Source organism: Conger conger, chromosome 9 (assembly GCF_963514075.1).
Source record: "Conger conger chromosome 9, fConCon1.1, whole genome shotgun sequence".
Taxonomy (NCBI): Eukaryota; Metazoa; Chordata; class Actinopteri; order Anguilliformes; family Congridae; genus Conger; species Conger conger.
The window spans coordinates 16,448,610-16,471,901 of NC_083768.1; the positions used below are offsets into that span (position 1 = coordinate 16,448,610).

At 39.3% G+C, this 23,292-nt stretch overlaps 1 protein-coding gene across 1 annotated transcript in view; it reads left to right on the top strand.

Annotated features, from left to right (window-relative positions):
* LOC133137392 (zinc finger protein ZFPM2-like) overlaps positions 1 to 23,292 on the top strand; it is an 89,411-nt gene that overhangs the window by 38,810 nt on the left and 27,309 nt on the right. The window contains exons 4-5 of the mRNA XM_061255641.1: positions 3,714 to 3,841; positions 16,243 to 16,354. Of these exons, the coding sequence (XP_061111625.1) occupies positions 3,714 to 3,841; positions 16,243 to 16,354 (240 nt within the window). The remainder of the gene's footprint in view (positions 1 to 3,713; positions 3,842 to 16,242; positions 16,355 to 23,292) is intronic.

Sequence of the window (23,292 nt, forward strand, 5' to 3'; positions counted from 1 at the left end):
GCATATCAGAAAACACTTGAAAAACTAGAAAAGGAACAATAACCTTTACATTACATTGCATTGCATTAGATTCATTTAGCTGATGTTGAGTATGAGAGAACCTAAGTGCAGTCAACAGATTCATATGAGTAATGGTGCCTAATCAGGCTAACAACATTCCCACATCAGAATATAAGTACATAAGGCAGCCTGTAGCGTAGTGGTTAAGGTACAAGCCAAATTACATGTAATGTAATGTACATATGTTACATCGCTAATGTACTAATGAAAATGAACCAAGCAAAAATACACATTTACAGATTACAGCCATGACATAATAATAATAATTTGTTTTTTAGCTTTATCCAAATGGTAAGGGCTTTGGTCAAGGGCCCCAACAGCTACGCGCATCTTATCGTGGCTACACCAGGGCTTGAACCACTGCCCTTCTGAGTCCCAGTCATACACCTTAGCCACTAGGCTACAGGCTGCCTGAAAGTTCTAAGAACAAAAACCTAAAGCATAAAAAATACCATACTTTTAACTGGTACACTAGGTATGGGTGTTCTAGGGTTTTATAGGGAGATGCAGTCTGCAGAGGTGGGTCTTTAGCGTACTGGTTTAGCGTAAGGTTCATGACTGGGACCCGCAAGGTCGGTGGTTCGATCTCCGGTGTAGCCACAATAAGATCCGTACAGCCGTCGGGCCCTTGAGCAAGGCCCTTAACCCTGCATTGCTCCAGGGGAGGATTGTCTCTTGTTTAGTCTAATCAACTGTATGTCGCTCTGGATAAGAGCGTCTGCCAAATGCTATTAATGTAATGTAATGTAGTGTAGTGTCTTTAGTCTGAGTTTGAAGATGAAACGATTCTGCTGTCCCAACCACCATGGAAAGCTTGTACTGGGAGAAGCACAACAGAGGGAGGGGATTGCCCATTGCTTTAAGATTGCTTACAGAGCTCTCACTGGGGTGTAGGGATTGAAGTCTAATTGGATGTAAGGTGGAGCTGTTCTGTAGCCAGTGCCAGGGTTATAAACTTGACAGCAGTAACAGCCAACCAATGAGGTGAGAGGAGGAGGGGTGTGATAGGGGCATATTCCTTCACCACTCCAAATATGGAAAAATCAGGAGCGTAGCTGATTAGTTGCAGGGCTGTATGAGAGTGCATTGTCTGGGAGTGGTTAGGCATGAGGTCAGGTGATTTCTAGCCCTGATGTAATACTTTCGTACAAAATAGGTTTGAGGATTTTTTGGGGGTTTTACATTAGTAAAATGAACATAATAAACATTGTTAACAAAAACAAAAATAAACATTCTCAAGAACCTCTTGCCAGGCCATCCTTGTAAATTTGTTCTTAAACGACCTGCTTGGTTAAATAATAATAATAATAATAATAATAATAATAATAATAATAATGTGGCACATTAAAATCCCTTTAGCTAAGCTAATGCTAAATGTCATTGAAATTAGCATCATCATTGTACCTGTTTCACTTAAACACTGAATTGGATTAAAAATATGCATACAATATCCTCATTAATTAATAGAAATAAATTGTAACAATGGAATAGGAGTGTGTTTTGTAATGATACCGTGGGATCTTGAACGGAACTCATTCTCTTCCTAAATAAGCATGGACTATAGCCTAAAATATGTCTGCTGCAGAATTTGGCCAGGCTACTGTACCTCTAAAGGAGAGGTACACAGCATCAAAGAGTCTGATTCACATTGCTTTCACATTACCCAATCTTCATATTCGGAGCACTAACAGGATGGCAGTCGAACGCAGAGACTGGTCCCCTTGGTTTTCAAACACTGATGAAGTCCAATTCCTAAAAAAATGCAGATAATTTAATTAAGCCTTTTCTCCATATTTTCATCCATTTTGCATTTGCGACTCCTTTTGCAGCCAGTGCTCTTGTTCGTAGCTTGCCAGGCCTTTCAAACAATTGCCAGAAAACTGTTAGTCCTAAGAAGAAAATGCAGCACCAACTCAGTGGTTGTAGAAAATAATAGCTTACACAAAAACATGTACCGGTCTGAAACACTCATTAAAATTTAGAATTTCTGTAGTTTGAATTTAGAAAATACTTGCAGTGGGTTAAAGTTGCAGTTGAGAAAAAGAATAACTCCCAAAATATGTCATTCGGCACATGGAGCTACAGAGGAGTTATTTCAGAAATGAAGGCACATTTTATACTTTAAAACCGAGAACACTGACTCTTCAACAGTCTATATCAGTGCTAATTAACATGATTTGGTCACAATCCAACTTACTCTAAATAATCAATCAAATCAAAATTATGTCGTGGTGAATGTTGTTCTCAACAATTTTAGCAGGGTGTCAAGGTGTCCTTCTTTAACAACACAAAGGCCTTGTCTTTCTTTTCAAATTGCACCGCTTGATTTTCTTCATCTTCAATGTAATTATTCTGGACAACATTGTTTTCTGTTCCCATTGTACTCAAGGACAATATTAGTGATTTCTATTTCCAAATGCATTAATTTGTAGAGTAACACAGTTGTATGTACATATCAGGTTAATGATGCTGTCTAGGGTGCAAGTGATTTATCGACTCTCCCCTTGGTCCTATACAATCAAACTCAAGCTGGAGCCTATCTCTTAAATACATTTTGGGTCCCAGAAAATTAACCTTAGTCTAATGTCAAGTGCTTTTTTCTGCACCCAACTGGTGAGAATTGAACTAAAGAAACACCTACCGTGATTTTGAAGAGCCATACAAAATACACCTTCACACCCAAAATGCAAGATTGCAAAACACTCCAAACACTGCAGAACACATTTATCATTGTCCAAAAAAAGTATATTTTATATTTATTTTTCCATGTGTTGCTGCCTTTCCCTGGTACCAGTATGACCATTTTAATTGCTCATTTATTCGTTTACAAAAGAGATATGTGTTGCATATGAATATTCATCACCCTCCTTCCACAACTAAAATAAATACGAATTAAAAAGTTTTATGGAAACATGGAATGATATGAAATTAAGCTTTTTTATATGGTTTTTTTTTTGGGCCATGTTACACTAAACAGACTGAAAAAACAGAACTGCTAGTCTTTATCCAAATAATCCTGGGTCTACACTTTACACAGAAATGATGCATGTGTGTTCAGTTATCCTTAAGCTCATTTGCTGGAATATTTCTCTATCAACATTTTTGCATAGTTTGTGGGAAAATAGGCCCTATTATTAAGTATGAAAGTGCTAATAAATAATATTTTCTGAATATGTATTATACACGGTTAGTGTCCATTTGACACAGAATTGTCCAAAATAATTTGCCTGTCATATCCGCCTATTAAAACTGTATTCTGTATTTGCATGAGTTAATCTGCATGGTTTCAAGGTTCACACATTAATCCAGCAGTTAAGTTAACACTGCACTGTGTAGTAAATGTTATTATTTTTATTATTATTTAAAAAACAGGACAGGATGGACAGTTTGTGACATATTTTTGATCTGTGTGATATATGTATTAGCCATAGCCTATATATTTCTGAGCATCTCTGCTTAACATTTTTTACTATTCAATAGCCATTGATGTATTTTTAATTTTGAATGCATTTTCTTTTTCATTATATAAAACAGTTATAAATGCTTTATTAAGAAGTGATAGCGATAACACATATTAAATTGTCAAAGTCAATATGGCAAGACACAAATAATTTTTTAGAGAACAATTGTTGATGCTATTCACTGTGTTTTAGGGGAGCTAGAGGTGATCCAGAGAGACAGGGAGCGGCGGATTCACAGTCGACAGCAGCTGTCAGTGGGCATGACATGGGGGCCCTTTGAGGGGAAGATCGCCGTGAACAGAGGCGAAAGTGTTGGCCTGGTAGGTCACAACATGTTCCTAATAAATGTATTCATTTAGAAATAAGTGTAATGTTATTCACAGTTTTGACTGCAAACAGGTATGATTTTATGTTGTGTTCTGCCTGAAACAAGGTCAAATGTGACATTTTGAAAGTAGCATTACCAATGGTTACAGGGACGCCAGAAAGAGAAAGCCTGTTTGAGTTATAACAAATAGAGATAGAGACAGATAACGGGTGTGTGTATGTGTGTCTGTGTGTGTGTGTGTGTGTGTGTGAGACAGAGACAGAGAGAGAGAGAGAGAGAGAGAGAGAGAGAGAGAGAGAGATGTGCTTCCTGATGCATGCCAGGCCAATCTATATCTCTCCACAGGGTCAGTGAGTGTAGTAAAGCATTTGAAGAAGATTTAAACCTTTAATGCTTCATGGGCCTGCACTTTTCCCAAGAGGGAATACAGTCGTTATGAATTATGACCTCCGTAAGCTATTCAATCAAGATATTATGCTTTCCTTTGCCTTTAAATTCTGTAAAAACATTCAACTGACTGAATTGCACATACCGTACTGGCATAATATGGATGTGAGCCCTTAAGCATTCAAAATTATGGATGTGAAAAGGAATTTGTTATTTTGTCCTGATATATCATAAGTCACTTATTTTCAATGCTTTCATAAAGGTTTTATTAATATTATTTTGGCAAGTTATTTAATAAATCCAAAAAAATATCATAGGGACTAAGACAGGTGACTAAGTAATTATTCCAAATGATTAAGGACACATACTTTAAAGACCCAATACCAGAAATCTTAGAATCCCTGTAAATATATGATCTACACAGTACACTAACTGAGACAAAAAAAGATTTTAGTCAGTGCTGTGGTTTGTATTGCTTGGTGACATACTGTAATTCCAAGCACTGCACACTCTAAGATTGTCCCATAGGTTGGGTGGAAATTTCTGCTGTTGCTTCTGCAGAATGAGCGACTTTTCCCCCGATTGATAATAAAGCAAGACATTCACTGGCTTGTCAGCAAGCCATCTTTCAGCAGTTTTGCCTTTGAGTGATGGGCCTGCCACAGTACTGACAACCCCAACGGGCCAGCCGGGCCATTAGAATCCTATTACACAGAGTCCATTCCGTGAGAGAGACCCTGCTCATTCGCAGGTTTATATCCAAATGAATGTGAATTTATGTTGACACCTTGACATGCAAGGCAAGACTAAATTTGCACTCTGGCTTGATGAAATTCAATAGCAGGTACCTTGAAAATAGTTTGTTTCCAAAGCATAGCTGCGCCTCATGGATGGCAATAGCTCATTTAATACTTTTTACAGTTTAACCAGCCATTAGTATGCTTCCATGGTTATATCTGCATAAGTGGGAAAGAACTAAAGTCATTTTGGTTTTAGAAGAACAGTGTTGTTTCATCTACCATGGACAGTATGCTTTTACACTGGAAGTCCTGTGAAAATACAATCGGTATTTATCCCCAGTTAAATTATTTTAAAACGGATTGGTCAGCATTCATCATTTCTGCCATACAGTACACAATGGACGTACGTTTACAGCACAGAGTGGTGTGCCTGTCTGTGCTGCCTGTGCTGTCTGTGCCTGTCTGTGCTGTCTGCTCCTGTCTGTGTTGTCTGTGCTGTCTGTGCTGTCTGCTCCTGTCTGTTCCTGTCTGTGCTGTCTGGTTTCAGGAAGTCCCTACAGAGGGGCTGGTGCCACGCCATCCCTCCATAGCTTTCTTTGTTTGCATTTCAATTCCATTTCCTTCCATTTCCATATTTTTTCACAATATGAGGAGATTATTCAACCACCGATGCCTAAGTGGCCATCAACACTCATTTAATGTTAACAGCTTTGTCCTTTCACACAATATGAATAGCGTGTTTAAAAATTCATAGGCAACTGTTTGAGCTTTGATTGGATGTATTACCTTTTCTACATTTTCTAAAATCAATTTCTGGGACTATATCACATTCTCTTTTTATACACCTTGCAAGACATGCACACCTTGTATGCATCAAAAGCTAATTTATAGTGAAATGTAATTTATTTAATTGTAGAAAGACAGACCGTATGTTAAATTATTTAAGCAGAAGGCAAATATATATTTGTATTTTAAAAGGTATATTTGGTAAATAAACTGCCCTAAAATAAATGAATGGAAAATGTTGAATTGTGAGCCATATCACTTTAGCTCTCATCCGCAGCACAGTAATTGTCCTCATACCAAATATTCATCTCTCTCTCTCTCTCTCTCTCACTCACACAAACACACACACAGACAAACACACATGCACACACACACACATATATGGACACAGATGACCATGCATGTGCATTCACGTACACACAGATAAACCCACTCACACACGTACATGTACTATCCTGTCAGCATATTTAGTAATGACTCCCTCAACTCAAATAAGTTGTGGCAGGAACTATATACCTTTTTGTGGTCACTGCATTAAAGCTGCAGTGTTGATAGTTATTTTCAAAAGATATTGGAGAGCAGTAGCAAGAGCTGCTGAGAGAGAAATCCAGCGCTGCACACTTTATACCCCCAATTTCTGCATCCTAAAGCCAGGGATTTGGCCTGAATTTTTGTTTACAAAGCAAAGTGGTTTACAATGTGAACCCACTGAAGAGAGGCCAGTTATCGCCGTGAACCAATCAACAATGAGATTGCACATTCACATAACAGTAAACATATTAGATTAATTGAGAAATAAATAAAATTTCTTCAATGGTGGACAACTACTGCCTATGGCACTATGTAATGCCAAAAAGAGGAAAGTAAAATTGGGCGGTGATGGGCGCTGTGCCTCTTTCACTGTGGGCAGGGCCAATGGGTGTTTTTTTTGTTTGTTTTCATTTTTTTCTGATTTCCCCCCGAATTTTGGTGGCCAACCCTGTTTATGTCAATCATGCATGTATATTGAAGCAAGACTGTTACAACCCCCCCCCCAGTGACCATAAAGAGATCAACACGCCTTCTTCAAGCTGCATCGTCTCAGGGCCTGCTTGTATGCAGCGATCCTTCCCGCCAAGGCCCTACCCCCACCTCCGGAGTGGCGGCCCAATTATGCCGCTCCCTCATGCTCCGGCTATTCTCGGATCTGGCAGGACCAGGACACGAACCCTGGTCCTCGGTGTGCAACTGCATCGAACGAAAGTCCGATGCCATAGCCGTGCGCCACCACGATGCTACCCCATTGGGTGTTTAAAAATTTTCTAAATGTTTTCACAACATTGTGGCCATTGACAAAGTTGCCTACTGCAGCTTTAATTGAGAGGGAGCTATCTTGATTCTCTAATTTTGTTTACTGTAAGTATTTATGCCTGTTTTCTGTGTGTATGTTTGCCTGCCATATTTGTGTGTGTATATACTGTGTGTGTGTGTATGTGCATGTTGCTGTTGTATATGCCTGTGTCTTGATGTGCTTGTATACACATGTGCACGTAATATATGTGTTTGGTCCATGTTTGCGTCGGACTGCGTATGTTTGCGCTGGTGTGTGTGTGTGTTTGTGTGTGTGTTGCAGTTAATCTGTGCCTGTGGCAGGTTTCCCCTCTGAAACGCAGCTGTGAGCAGTGGTATCGCGGCTCTATTGTTGTAGCTCCTGTCAGAGTAGGGAGAGCCTGACGCAGGCCTGCGCCGGCCTGATAAGGCAAAGAGGATTCAACATGGCTGAGGAGAATCAGTGGGACTTGAGAGTGGAGTACAGATGAGTCTTGCGCATGTGCATACAGTACACACATATATATATTCACATTATATATATCTATATCTGTGTGTACCTTCGTGATATCTATTGCAGGCAGACAACCAATGTGAATCTGCTTTAGACCCAATGCTCAAAAAGCAGAATACATGCAACTTCAGTTGTCCAAATTCCTTAAATCTATTTGCTAAAACTGAACAAGAGACAACACATGGTACATTGTATATTGTTGGGGACTGTATTCATACTAATTGTGTATTTTCTTCATTACAGCCAATGTTTAGGCAGTAGAGAGTAGAGAGTAGACAGATTGACGTGAAATTTTGAACTTTTGTTTGCACTTAGCATTGGTCTTCATGGAGTCAATATTATTTATAATATACGATCTACTCTTCCTTAGATTTCTTGGGCACAATACATCACAATGGAATAAATGTCATACCAACAGAAAGAATGAAGTCTCAGTCACATCTTCATATCTCAATTCAGTAGAGAGTCATAGACCGTTAAGTAGAAGGTGTGCACTTTCTCTATCAGTGAGTTGTCAGACAATATGAGGTAAGTTGTCACATTGAATTTTTAAACATCATTAAACAATCATGTCATTTAAAATTCAAAGCCAAATATAACCAAAGGAGGAACTTTGCCCTCCAAGCTCAATTGCTGGTACCCCTGTCAGCGTTGAACCTCTGCAGCCTTCAACAATTCCCGTGACAAACAACTGCAGAACACCCCCTTTACATTTTCACTGGAAGGAAATCAGTCAGAATAGTTAAAATAGGGGAAATTTCAGTGAATTGAACGTATCATAGCTGACAAATAGGGCCCTATTTTTCGTCCGGAGTCTGGCGTGTTACGAGCTGGTATGCTGTCGATTTCACATTTTGCGGACGATCCAGATGACTCTGGTAATTTCAGTGTGTGAGCAGCTCATTGCCAGCTTATTGCAATTTTCCTGTCAGACAGGTCCGCATTTCACCCTTTCACCACCTGCCTGCTCAACCCAGGTCTAAGCCGCGAGTCACAGGCCAGTCTATGGCATATTTCTAATGTCTGGGCACATACATCTTTCACATGCAATGTGCACATGATCAGCCTACTCAAAATCCAATTAACAGTTTTAGTTATTTAGTTTTGTTACCTTTTAAAAAGATGATTACTAAGGCCCAAAACCAGATGATTTAATTGTTAGGGCTTCAATGAGTCAGGTGAGTATTATTCCAGGGCTGAACTTTTTATTCTGAAGTCCATGCCTTCTAAGTTATCCAACTGCAGTGTTAACAACCAAGTCTGGTGTTAACAACCATGGGATCCTCTACACAGTTGTCCAAGGATATCAGAATGGAGATGGTTCATTCCCACCAATAAGGAGAAGGTTACAAAAAGTCTCTCAATGTTTCAAACTACATATTATTGTCAGAAGCATTATTAGAAAATGGAAGATAAATGGAACAGTTGAAGTCAAGGCAAGGTCCAGAAGACCAAGAAAGATTTCAGATAGAATGGGCCGAGACCTGGTGAGAAATGCTCAGAAGAACACATCACTGCAAAAGAGCTGCAATAAAGAGTGGCAGAAAATACTTTAAACAACAAAGACCTACATGGCAAAGTTGCCAGAACAAACAACCTCAACACAAAATTAAGTGTCTGAAGTATGCAAAAGAAAACATTGAGAAGTTTTGGAACAATGTGCTTTGGACTGAGGAAACCGAAATTTAACTTTCTGGCCACCACCATAGAAGGTATGTTCAGAGAAAAAAGTGTGAAGCCTTTGTGGAGAAGAACACCTTGCAAACTGTGAAGCATGGAGGTGGCTCCATTATGCTTTGGGGTTGTGTGGCAGCTGGGAGCACAGGAAATATTGTGCGAGTGGAAGGAAGAATGGATTCCACCAAATATCAAGAAATTCTAGAAGTCAGTCAAGACATTGAAGCTGAAGAGAGGTTGGGTATTCCAGCATGATGATGATTCAAAGCATACCTCAAAATCAACCATGAAGTACCTTCAGGAAAGACATACAGTATGAAGGTTTTGGAATGGCCACCACAGCCCCCAGACTTGAATACTGTTCTGTGGAGAAAATCTGTGGAGAGGTCTAAAATATGTTGTACATGCAAGGAGGCTGAAGAATATTTCTGAGCTAGAGATGTTCTGCCAGGAAGAATGGGGAAAAATTACAAAAGCGAGAATTGAAACACTGGAAGTGTTTACAAGCTGTTATAGCTGCAAGAGGAGGTGTTACAAAGTACTAACTGACAGAGTTTTACACAGAGTTTTGGTTTTTCCCTATGAGATGTGTCCCCGTTGAGACCCCACCCCCTCTCCTGGCCCATACTCAGCCTGCCCTGGCCTACCGTGGCTACAATGAACCATCCATAGTCTTACAATATCCCACAAGAAGATCATTTTTCCATTCGCCAGGAAAGTGTGCACTATTCCCCTATGGTGGTCCTAGGCATCAAGTTGTGTGTACAATTCTGTCAAACAAGAACACTGTGTTCCAGGGTCACTGGAGAGCTAATTGGGTAACAAAGACCATTCCCAGCACAGGGAGTTTGTCTTTTAGCTGCCACTATGCATTAGACACCGATAAGAAATTTCACATCTAATGCTCAGAGCGGCGCAAGTTCAACATTGATATGATACATCTCAGTGCAAATATTATCTATCTTAATGTAGGTTTATAAAAGGCACATTTGTCTCAAATACACACTAGCACAGGACTCTTTGATACTGAACAACATTCAAATTTGTATACTTGTGTTCTAGATTTGCTTAGGTTCTGTGCAAATGGAGTTGGTGTTATTCTGTACTAACATTCTTTACATAATACATGAAAGTATTTTAATGACATTTCATTAAATTATTTACTTTTGCTTTACAAAATGCATTCCTTTAGGTTCGCCAGAAGTTACAGAGTTTTACCATGCCAAAGGGGAAGCAATGACTGCCAGTAATTAGTCATTTTCTGTGCCTTTATGGATAAAGTATCTTTGTTTGACAGGACTCTAAATGCTTTTTTCATCAGTCTGCACTGGTGCAGATAAGTCCAAAACTAACGAAACACCACAGCTATTTAATTTGCACCACAAGTGTTGCTGTTGGAAAGTCTTATGTTGTTATATTTACAAAGTCAGAAATTATTCAGATTCAGAATCATGTGCTTCACAGTGTGTAATTGGTAACTTTATACGGACAGAGTGGCATAGCGAGACAGTTGTCCCTATACTTCCTTAGAAACAATCTCTTGCATTCTTTTCCCTTGCAGTCTCCTTCTTTCACCATGAAAATGTAATGTACTGTCTGAAACCGTGGTGGCCAACAAGGGCAGCAGACTCCCTACCATTGCAATCCTGCTGTTGTTTGTTTTTATAATGTGATTTTTGTTTCACAACCATTCAAATTAAAATTGAAATGCAGAGGTGTTATTTTATTTACTGTATTCCAAAATGTATTGCGTTAATATACAACTGGATAAATTAAGACTACCAATTATATATATATTAGACAATAATTTTTCTTATATTTCAATAAATGTAGGAAACTCCCCTTCTTGTGGGATCTGGCAGATTTCCCTTGTCATTTTAAAGCCCAAAGTTCTAATACTGTTCTGTAAATGCTGTGTATTTTGTATTTTGATAACTCTTATATAAACATACTACATAAACATCACATAAGCATACATAATGGATTCATAGTGCTTGACAATACTTGCCAATTGGACACATTTGTCTTTCAGTGTCCTTTGAGATGCAAAACAATAGATGAATAGCATTAACCACTTAAGTATTGCCCATTTTCTTGGCACAAGCTTAAAAATGACATACCCAAAATAAAATGGTTACTGTCGTTTTGACTACTGACATAATCCTGGTCTCTTCTGAAAGGGAACCCTTTGGGGTTTATTTTTCCAAGAGTCAGAATTACTCCAAATATTACTAAAACAAAGTTACAGAAGCTCAAACACAGTGAAAGTGGAAGCTTTCCTTCTCACTGAAAAGATTTTTTGTTTTTGACTGGATATAGATTATTATAGCTTGAGGACAATACGTCCAAAAATGAGTATTCTGCATTGTCTTTTCTAATCTATGTCTAGGCAGTTTTCAAAAAAGGACACATGGAAACTAAATGATATTATGGGTCTTATGAGTTGTAAATGACTGCATTTTGCTTACTGAACTATAAAGCACCTTTTATCCAGAAAAAAGTGTTTGCACTTCCCCCCTGTCTGCCACCCTTCTCTACCTCTCAGCAACAGGTCGAGAAGATCATAAAAAATAAGTACAATAATCACAATAATACCATCTTGTATACTGATATATTTATTGAGATCCAATGATTTGAGTTTTTGTCAAATACCCAACCCCCATCAACAAGTCAAACTAATAATTTTGCATGCTATTTATTATTCAAAAGCAGGCTGGCTCCTTATTTCTAAGCATACTGAATAATAATAAAATATTGTAAGAATGTATTTCGATGGTCACCGATATAAAATGGGGTCACGTCACTGAAAATGCCCTCTATTGTGTTGTCAACGGTGTTTCCACTGTCCTCTTCAGAGATATTCAGACTAGAGATTCCTTGGAACTCCTCCAAAGGAACTCCTCTATTTAGTTTTGTTGTAAAACCTTTTTTGGCATAAAATCTCAAGAACTTTTTTTGCTAGCTGAAGTTATAATGAATTTTCTTACACACGGGTGGGGGTAATGCTTCTTATCTGCAACAATGTTACAAATACTCATGAGAGACATTGTACTTGGGCTGATCGTGTGCAAGAGAGCCTATACAAAACGTAGATAATAGCATTTCTATGTACAAGTACTTTTGTAGGAGTATGCAACGGTGAAACAGACAACAATGATAATTGCTCCTGAGAAATTCTAAGTAAACAATGTACATTCTATCAACGTTGCTCTGAGTAGAAACTGTTATGCATTTGGTCCACTGGATACTAGAAAAGGACACTGACATTACCTTATTTCTTGTCATATGTGGATGTGAAATGCAGAGATGGTGAGGTCCCCCCACACTTGTTTACCACCCACATGTTACAAAATAAGGAGCTGTTGTCGCTAAAGCAGTGGCATCTTAAAATAGGTTATACAGATGTTTCAAATGGTATATCCTGTTTCCATAGTGATTGAAAATGGCACTCTGAAAACAATGAATGAATCCAAAAAAAGCCCTGGGCCTGTGAGACTTAAGGGGTTAAATTAATATCAAATGTTAACAGCGGCTTTGTACCATTGTGAAAAAGAGAATGAAAGCATGCTGAAACTTTAACTTTCACAATTCTCTTAACCTATTCAATCACACAAAATAAAACAAGTCAGTGTAGTGTCAGTTTCTCTCATCTCAAAGCAAGCAACTGCAAAACTAATATAAAAAGGAAGCATAGTCACTATGGCTTCAATTACACTTTCAGACATACATTCTATAAGGCACAATTATGTACAAACAATCACATGTATTTCTGTGCTGTATGAGCCCTAATTTCGGCAGTAACTGAAGTAAAATGTAAGAAGTGTTAGCCTTTAACGGGTGTTGGCTTGCAGATTAATGGCACACTCCGTGACAGTGAGGGAATTCACAATTTGATCGATTCAAAGGGAAAGCAAATTTGACATAGCTGAAAAAAGAGAGATGGGGACAGGGAGAGAAGCATTCTGTTGCAGTGAAGCAGTAAACTAGCTGTGGCACCGCACAAGGAAGAGAATTTCTTTCCTGAATTATCTCCCACCTCACATTTGCTCTTAGGCAAGCAGTTTAAAAGCCAAGCCATTGAGCCAGTGATCCCATTTGAAATGCAGAAATGATTAGAGAAGCTTGCCTCATTTCATATCGCAGCTCTCTGATTTATGACAGAGCAGCAGCCAAGATCTATCTCTGAAGGGAATTAGGGTGCCGTTTTTGCATATTTCAGTTATTTAGCTTCCCAACAGCAGATGCTGGCTTGAAAGAAATGGCTTTATGGAGGTGTTTTTTTCCATTTGCGCAGGAGAAACAAATGGTGTTCTAAAAAATAAAATGAAATGAGAAAATGTATGAAAATATGAGCTTGTATTTTTAAATATACAAAGCTCACCCATTGTCGTGTAAAATCAATGAACCAAAATGATCTGCATGCTGTTGGTGTGATGTGTAAAATGCTCAGAAAAATTCTGTGTAAATTGATCATTGGTATGGCCCATAGTGTTTCATAATCAACGCCAGGTCATAGTCTCATTTTGACACTGAACATTGAACCAGTGGCACTCCCATGTTGGAGCTCATGGATCCTTTTTAAGCTCTGTTAAAAAAGGGTTTAGTCAGAATCGAGCCCATGTCCTTTCATGTCATCCATCCATCCTTGCTGATTGGACCAAAACTCTGATATCACAGATGTTTGACAGTTGAGCCCCCCCACCCCCCCACTTATCAGGGGAGGGCTTTGCCCAAGGGTAGTGTGCCATTCTTTGAAGTACTGTTGTTGCCCTTGCATTGTTAGGCTGAGCTGTACATGAAAATAGCTTATCCCAAGAGAGGAGACATGAGACGATGGAGTGGATACTGACTGGTTTCCGCATCAACCCATCAAAATATGATAATTGTGTCTTATTTAATTATAACAATGATACTTCATAGTCTTCCACGTTTAAAAATGCAACATTCTCACAAGGGTAAAGCAGCTGGGCTTTGCTAAAGCAAGCAATCATTAATTTATGGGAAAAAGCTAGAAGATAAATAGTTTTTTACTCTTTCCAGATTAAAAGGCTTGTCCAGGGATAGGCAAAGAACAGAAAATTGAGCAGAGAGGATAGAGCGCCAGAGATAAAATGGAAGAAATATTCCCCCGTATCTAAACAGCTTTGCAGTTCACCCACGTTGACCGATAAGGGTTAAGAGTAGCCAGCGGTCCTAAAACGGCCTGTTATTAGGCTGCTAGTTATCTGGAATCCATAGGATAGGTATGTAGCAAGTGTAGCAAGTGTCACAAGCTACTTTCTTCTCTACCTCCTTCAGCCAATCAGAGGATCATGGTATCAAGGAAGGATTAGCGAGGACTCTGGGATTTGTGTGATTGGTTAATTTATCAGTGGGATAGCAGGGTCTTTCATCTATGCCCGAGTTTAATCACTCTGGCCACAGAGGCTATTACAGGTTTGCTCCTTTCTTGAGTTAGTCTGGCTGTGCCCTCAGCTGCGTATTATCTGGAACAAGCTTTAGCATTAGCTTCTCGCTAATAATAAAAAATGGAGGCTTTCGGTCACATGGGGCCTTCGATAAATGGTGCAGTCATGCCAACGATAGCTGAGCAAAAAAAATGTAATGTCCATAGAAATCATCCCCATGCTGGCTCTGCGCGGATCTAAATACTGCATGAACATTTATATAAGATTTAATCACCGAGGTCTGAGTCCCCCCCAAAAAATAGTCGATGAGGGTTATCTTCTTTTTTGTTGCAGCAACTTGTGGGATTATTGATTTTCATTTTACAGCGAATTTGGAACATTGGTTTTTAATGGCTTCCTGCTGACTTGAACCATATCTCTTACATGGTAAATGGTAGTGATGCCCAGAGCAGTGTCCAGAAACAGTCTACCTTTATGTGAATCATTTCATTTGGGAGATGTGGAGGGAGAAATAACCCACACATCAAACTTCCTGAAAAAAGAGCAAGTATCAGTCAAGTCCTGACACCACCAGGAACCAGAAACAGGGAAACAGACATGCAGCCAGATTTCCAGATTGGATTTTGCTCTTGTGTAAATTTGGATGATGAAATTGTTGAGGTCATGGTAAGGGCTCAGTAGTTGGAACTGTGGTACTCTTCACTTTAATGGCATCTGTGGTATTTGTTATTCATCTTTGAAGATTTTATCCAGTGGGAAATGGAGTCAAATTGTGGTCGTGTAGAAATGCTAATGTTTTGTGTGATCATAATGTGTTACTCTAACTTCTAGAAAGTTCTTACACTAAGATTCAGCAAAGAAAGATTTCAGATTTTCATTACCAATTTAACAAGACATTTCAAAATTCAAAGAGATTCTGAAATATTCTGAAAATTGTAGGGTGCCACCAAACCTTCTGTGGACTCTGTCAGGGTGTGAGCTGTGGTGTATTAGAGAATAAAGAGAATAACTGTCACAGCTGTAAAGAAAAACGTCATGTAGCATTCAGAATAATTTGCGACTGTATGATAAAATGCAACCTGTGTATCCCTCGGAAATGGATACTGACCCTTCACATTCTTTCCTGTCAGTTTCAGGAAACAGCCGAGATCCTGTCGATACCAGTGCACAATGCACCTAAAGTTCAGACTAAACCTCGCCCAGCCTCCAGCCCCCAAACTCTGTTTCTCCATTCCTAAAGTCATCTGTGTCCTCCTTCCCGTTCTCATCCCACAGTAAGGCAAGTCCAGTCTGATCCAGTATCATCCGGAATATCCACAATAATAACTCTACTGTTCGGACTGCAGGCAAACTTGTGGCAACTTCAGTATGCTGCCAGACCCATTCACCCTCATCCCCCGCAGTACTGTCATCATGAGACAATTGAAGCCCTCTCAGCGAATTCATGCGACTCAGGCCTTGGTGTGTAAAATCTAAAATGTCCTGTTTGGGTCTCTGGATACAGAGGAACGGAGCGCTTGCCTTTGATGGTGTGAATAAAGCAGGTGATTAGTGTTTATCTCTCCCCTTGCAGCGGACCCAGCGCGAGGTGCCACTGGCTCTGACGGAGGGCTCCAGGTGGCTGCTGGACCTGACTTGGCTTGGAGCGGAGGACAACAAAAACAACTGCGTGGTGTACAGCAAAGGTAAGCGCCTGCGTTTGCCAGCGATTCGGGAGCCACAGCCGCTGAAATGAAGCCTGTCGCACTGCCAAGGCCTCTTTCACCAGAACAACAGGGAGATGCATCCAAGCTGGTGTGAGCACTGGGAGCTGCCCTAGTGTATGTCATCACCAAGGCCTGGTGCTAATATCACCATGCCCTATACATGGTTTTCTCCCTGATATAACCCTTTCAATTACTCTAGAGTTTCCTTCAAGTCTGTTGCTGTTCTTGGTGAAAATGTGTATGTGCAAGCTGAAATACACATAGATTAACACCTTACATGGTGTAGTGTCGAATAGTGATTTATCATATCTCTTGCAATTGTCCTCGGAGCTGCATAATGGGTTGTTTTGAAGTGTTCTGTTAGGTCTCAGGTGAGGAAGTATATCAACAGCCAATTAAATTAATAATATCACCAACATTGTAGAGTGACAGACCTTTGGAGTTGCACAAGCTGGTAGTGTGACATGGCCTTTAACCATAAGTGCTGAAGTTCAGTGGGGTGCAGCTTTGTTCAGACTTATGATGGGAGAGATCAGGTTACCTGTGGAAGGTTGTGCTGGTGATCCTGTATGGGGCACTTTATGGGGTTTGGCAGTTATGGAGCCAAGGGACAGGGATGAGGGAAAACAAATTCTAATACTTTTGCAAGATATTTGAGAGTAATATTGATATTACTCTCGAAAACTTTGCAGGATGTCGAAAAACGATTGCAGGATTTCATAAAAACTTTGCAGGATCTTGCAAAATCTTTGCACGATTTAGCGAAAACTTTGCAGGATCTCACAAAACTACAAGCACATATGTACTACTGGGTCATTGTCACAGCACTGATGGTTAAAGTGAAAGATGCTAGCTAGCTGACATTATTTCTATCTCTTTACACCTGTGTTAAGCCTATAACTAGCAAAAGATGATAGCTAACGGCAGATAGCTAATGTTAGCTCTATTGTCCTGTATGGCTAGCTAGATAGATTTCAAGCTGTACACAGTGTGTGGCATTCGTCCTAGCAGGAGTAACTAGCACATTACATTATCATTAGCGGCGGCTGGCTAGTAGTCAGCTATTTGCCACAGCTTGTTATTATTTAATGTGTGTTGATGCATGCACTTCCGTATTTACGTACAGCTAGTTAATTGGAGTATATCACGCAGGATTAATATGCAGTCTGTAAGATTGTCAAACGATTAGTTCAGACTCATTCAATAGGGGCTTAAGGAACTGGGTGCCCATAAAAGACAACCACCATGTATAAAATACAACATTTTATTCCACAAGAATCCATAAAAGGGGGTTAGAGAGGGCAGCTGGTTGGGTCCCATTAAACAGCAATTTAATGAAAAACATTGCACTCATTAATGCTCACTCCACTCGCAGGAATCACTTGAGCTGAACTGATGCAAAAACAAACTCAGTTCAACTTATGATAAAAATGCATTGGCCAATTAATTCACAGAAATTATGTATGGCCCTGTCTCCTCTTACCACAATCGTAGAAATATGCTTCATCAATTTATTTGCAATGGCAGCTGTGCCCATACGTGACCGCCCAGTATAGGCAGTGCTGCACATAGAAACAGCCACTGCATGCTACTCCTCTACGTACAACACACATATTCCCCTTTTCATTCATCAGTTCAACATATGTTTCTCCTTTTGCCAGCTAGCTAGCATTGTTCGCTAGCAAATACAATAGCTAATACTTATTATGTGTTCATTTAGTCCATTAGTTCATTAGTGTGTCACAGGAATGTGTGTAGAGAGTACAGCCCATGTATTCACAATAGTCGAGCTAACATCTTTATATTTAAAGCAAAATTCAAATTAAACACGAGTATCTGCTCCATGTTTACCCAGGAAATGGCACATGACAATCACCCGTAAGTACATATTTGACTATATTTATAGATGTTATTTTCTCAGGATCTCTGCAAAAGTTTTGCGAGATCTCACATAAGTATTTACATTCTTTTTCTCACTCATGTCCCTTTAGGTAACACCACTGCCTTAACCCCATCTACTCTGTCCCTTGTGGTTGAGTCATCGATGTCACAAATTATTATTGCGTTCATATTAATATCATACAATAATAGCATTATAAAACCACAAAACAACGATGCCAGATTGTTAAAATAAAAACTATCCGCTAGTAAGAATGGCAGTTTTAATTGAAAAATAAGCTTTTCTGATCAATCATGTGTCTGGACAAAAATATGTTTTACAGATGTTTTTTATTTGGAGAGATTTGGGGACACTTGAGGACACCTGTGAGCAGTTTTGGGTAAACTCATGTGGAATTTGAAGGCCTATGGATATCTTTACCATATTATGTACACAAGTTGACAGGTTTATGCACAAATATTAAGTAGTTTGGGTTGGTCCTTGACTTAGAAATTGAGATAGTCAGTGCTAAACTATAAAAACATAAAGTATTTTGTAATTGTTTTGTATTTTAGCGTAACTTCTGTGTACACAATATGTACATGCTCTGGCATAAATTTGTTCTGTCTCTAATTTCTGAATGAGAGGTTAAAATTAAATTCAAGAACTGACTCTGTGAACATCTGGCCTCATCCAATCACCTACATTCCTGGCCCACTTTGGCTATCCAGGTCATTTCTGCATTACTACTGAGAATAACTTCTCAGCTGATGTAGGATAAATAAAGTTATAATATAAGTAAATGCATATTGCAACATTACATTGAAACATAAACAATAAGAGCAGATTGATCTGCATTCTTGTTATACTGTGGCCCTGGCTCAGGTAGCTGACTGCATGGGATTGTACAGAACTAAAGTCAATTAATGCTGTTTCTGACTGTCAAGATGGGTTAGTGAGAACATGTGGCTTCATCACTTGAAAACTGTAACCTTTTTTAAAAAGTAATTCAAGTTTGGAAGGAAATTTCCAAGATCTGAAACATGAAAGCAAAAGGATAAGTAACCACAAAAGTTGCAAGAAGAAAGCCTGGCAGTGGTTGAGTTATTGTCCTGTGACTAAACTGCAGGTGGAAATTGAGTTTCTTCTCCCTGCAAGGGAGAAAAAAACAGGGACTTTGCTGTCTTAGGCTAATCAGTGTGTGGCTCTGACTGCCATATCCCTTTACCAGCTGCTTCAAATTGTACCCTTTATCATGAAATCATTAAAGTTTTGATAAGCTGTTAAGTAAGATTACACAGTCCTTTCAAATAGTTTAATTTTTTTTTAACTGGGAATGAGCCTATATTAAGCTGAAAAGGGTGATAATAGGATTTAGCAAATGGTTCTGTCAAGAATATAATGTCTCATCTTCCTTTGTACTGTATCTACTTTGTGTAGTGGGTTTACGTTTTGATTAGAGTTATTATGTTATTATTGTCTCCTCATTTTTTGAATGGTCTGTTGGATCATCCACTTCCCCAAGTAATAGTAGCTACTGTTCACAAACTTATTAATCTGCATTTACTGATGAAAGGTTTAATGTTTCATGTTTCATGTTCCGGTGTATTTCAAATGAAACAGAAACCAATCTATTTTTTATCTACCTGTCTACCCCCACAATTATCCTTTGGCCTGTATTATATGTGTGTTTATCCTTTGACAAGTATAGTACAGTAATTTAAAAGCCAATAGTTGCCAGTAAAAATGCACAGTTTAAATGGTAAATGTTTATCTTTGAACACAGAGAGGACAAACCGAGCAGCAGTTAAATAATATGTATTGTCAGGATAATATTTTCCTGTATTAATAATATATTAATGGGAACCTCGACCATTAAACAGTATTATTGGAGACTGAACAGTAAAACACTTGACAATATCTGGAGGGATATATCAAAAGATAAACAATCAAAGGCCAAATACAATTTTCAAACAGTTACAAAGTCTCATAAATCTCTTTTAAACTGGTCAACATTTGATACTAAAATCAAGCAGAAATTTGTCATTGTCTCAGTGCTGTAATGTAAAACATTGCTTTGTCCTTGAAAGAATGACACAGAAGATGTCTCATTATTAATAAGGATTACAGACTGAAATTGTGTGGGATGGTCTTACACTGGAGGTATTTGAATATGCCATTCACACTACATATTTAATGTCTTGTAAATCTTAAGTACAGCAGGCCCACTTTGTCAGAGCACTATTAAATCCTGCTACAACCATTAATTAGGACACCATTGTGTCTGAAAGAGGCTAATGAAGGGAAGTATTGTGCTCTTGTGGCATCGTTGTAATCTTATCAAAGCGCTTGTAGTCTGTATAGGATGGTGTGTAGGTACTGTGGCTTTGCATAATATCCATTAGGTCCATATTGCAGCATCAACAGAGAATATTTTACATGTATTCTAAGTGTTTTTAATTTATGGATACATTTTCTCACTAGCAAAAATGCATGTACAGTAAGCCTGCATAATAAGTGTTTATGACGGTGATAATTTGAGAGATGGTCTCAGTGTGACTGAAGGTGTAATTGCATTTTCTTGGAAGAAAATGGCTCTTGTGTTTTCAGGAAGAATATTTATTAGCATTACTGGGTGTTCGGCTGAAATTATGAACATGTATTCGGTGCTCACCTCAGCAGAACAATGGCCTTGACTATTAATTGTGATTGTAACAATTACAATGCATCTAAAAAGCTAATGTTCAGTGTGCAGTCACACGGGGAAACTGGCAGTTCACCTTCATTTGTGCCGTGGCACATAATCTGTTTGGTACTGATGCTACTGTACACCAGACACCGTAAAAACAATCATTACATTCCTTAAACTGCTGACTGGCATTACCGCATTGTCATTTTCATCATTGCATGGTATGGATACTACCATGAAACAACAAGAAGTCATTAAAACATTCAAAATATAAATGAAGGTATATTTTTGACAAAGTTATGTGAATTTCAGACGAGGTGAAAATGTAAGGGGTTTAGCTGTAGCAGAAAATCATAGCAGGACTGACTGTTGCAGGGTATGACAGTTTCATCACTCGTATGTGTCTTTGTGTTCTACGTAGGAAGGATGTAGTGTTGTGGTTGATTGGACACTGAGTTTGGTCGGACTTGGTGCATTGATCCATGCTAAGCTTGCTGTTATGGGTCACTCACTGGCATTTGGGAGAACAATGTTATGTGATGGGTTATGTTCATGATTAGTCTCATGTCTAAATGGCCAAAGTACCTCTCTGTGAGGGGTCATCTAAAATACAACTACATATACCATTTATAATACAGTACAATGCAGGGCCAGCAGAAATGAGTGTTTTGTATGAGTGTCTATATTAAATATATCTACAAGGAGGGGCATGAACCTTTATGGAGACCCTCAAGGTTGTGCATCCCAGGGGAGGTAGAGACAAACGCTGACCGGGGATTGAACCCAGGGAGTCCACGCGGCAGGTGCACTCTACGCCACATAGCTAAAAGGCCTCTGTAATGAGACAGAATGCCCCAGAGAACAATCAGCGATCACTACAGGGAAGCGTGCTACAATGTACCTCCTCAGCACGAATTAATCGGGGGTGGCAACGCGCTTCTTAACGAGAACGATTGCTCACGCGCTATAGAAATACATTACTACGCAGTATGAGGGCTTCTCCTGCTGGTGTTAAAAGTTCAGAAAGCGCCTCGGGACAGGCGTGCTCAACTTTTGACAAAGCGTGCCATGCTTTTCCCCAGGGTCCCCCTGCTGTACCCCACTGCAGGTGAGAGAGCTGCCAGCCCACTAGCCATTATGTGCTGGAATTAGAGGGAGTAGTACTGAGTTTTCCTGCTGCTTGGATTCTACAGATTCTATGGCCCGACCGGATGGTCAGAGACATTCTTCCAATTCTCTTACATTATAACAAAAAATTACAGTGCAAAACACATTACCACTGCAAGTGTGTACTTCATCACACCCAATCATGAATTCTCGATAAGATGCAAAAATATGGAATGCTTCAATTTAAATAGTGGGTACACAAAACGTTCAATGTTAAGATGGAGTTGAGTATGCGGTGGTTCTGCAGTGTCTTTGGCTGTACCTCCGGGAGGAATCCCCCATGACCTTTCCCGTAATCCCCCCCACCACTGCCCTCTGATGTGATGCTTGTTTGCCCACCACTCTGATGCTATCCCACATCCCCATCCGTTTTTTACATCTGCTTCTGCCAGTTTAATCCCTCTGACCCCCACCAAATCCCTTTACCTACTGTATCAAATGTTAGCAGAGATTACATCCCACTCCTGTGTGGGCTAGCGGTGTGACTGACTGTGCAGTGGCAGTGTAGTGTAGTACTGCAGGTACTGGCTCCTGTTCACACGCTCACACAGTCTGACACCTCCTCCATCTCCATGTGTCAGCGCGGCCCTCCTGTTTTAGATGCCTTTCTGTTTTATTTCTGTTTGCCGGGGTCGCAGGAAGGGTATCAGATATTTTGTGCGCATTGTCATTATTTATGGTTTCAATGTCTGGCGTGGGAGCGAGAAAGTAGAGATCGCTATTCGTCTCTGTCCATGTGAAACGGCGATGCTTATTGTTCCTGAAAACATTGGCATTGAAATCGATGACATTAAACTCTTCCACTTAATATTGAGTAACTGATTCTCTGTTTGGAAATCTTTTATATAATGATTATGTAATTTCATGGAATTTTGATTATTGATAAATACATGTATTTAATAATACAGTTAATATCACTGCTTCAATTATTTTTCTGTTAATGAATAATCATGACTCACATGCTGGTGAAGCAATGTTGCCACTTTGCATGTTTCAGGTTTATAAGCAGCAATACCAGCTAACACCTTCTATGTTGGATTTAACTTTAATGATGTGTTTATTTTTCTGTTAATAATGAACATTACCATTTTCAAATCAACTTCCCTTTGCATATTTTCCCTACCCTCCACAACTCATTTGCTTTTCTTGTTTATGTTTATGTGGGGACAGAACCGTGGAGAC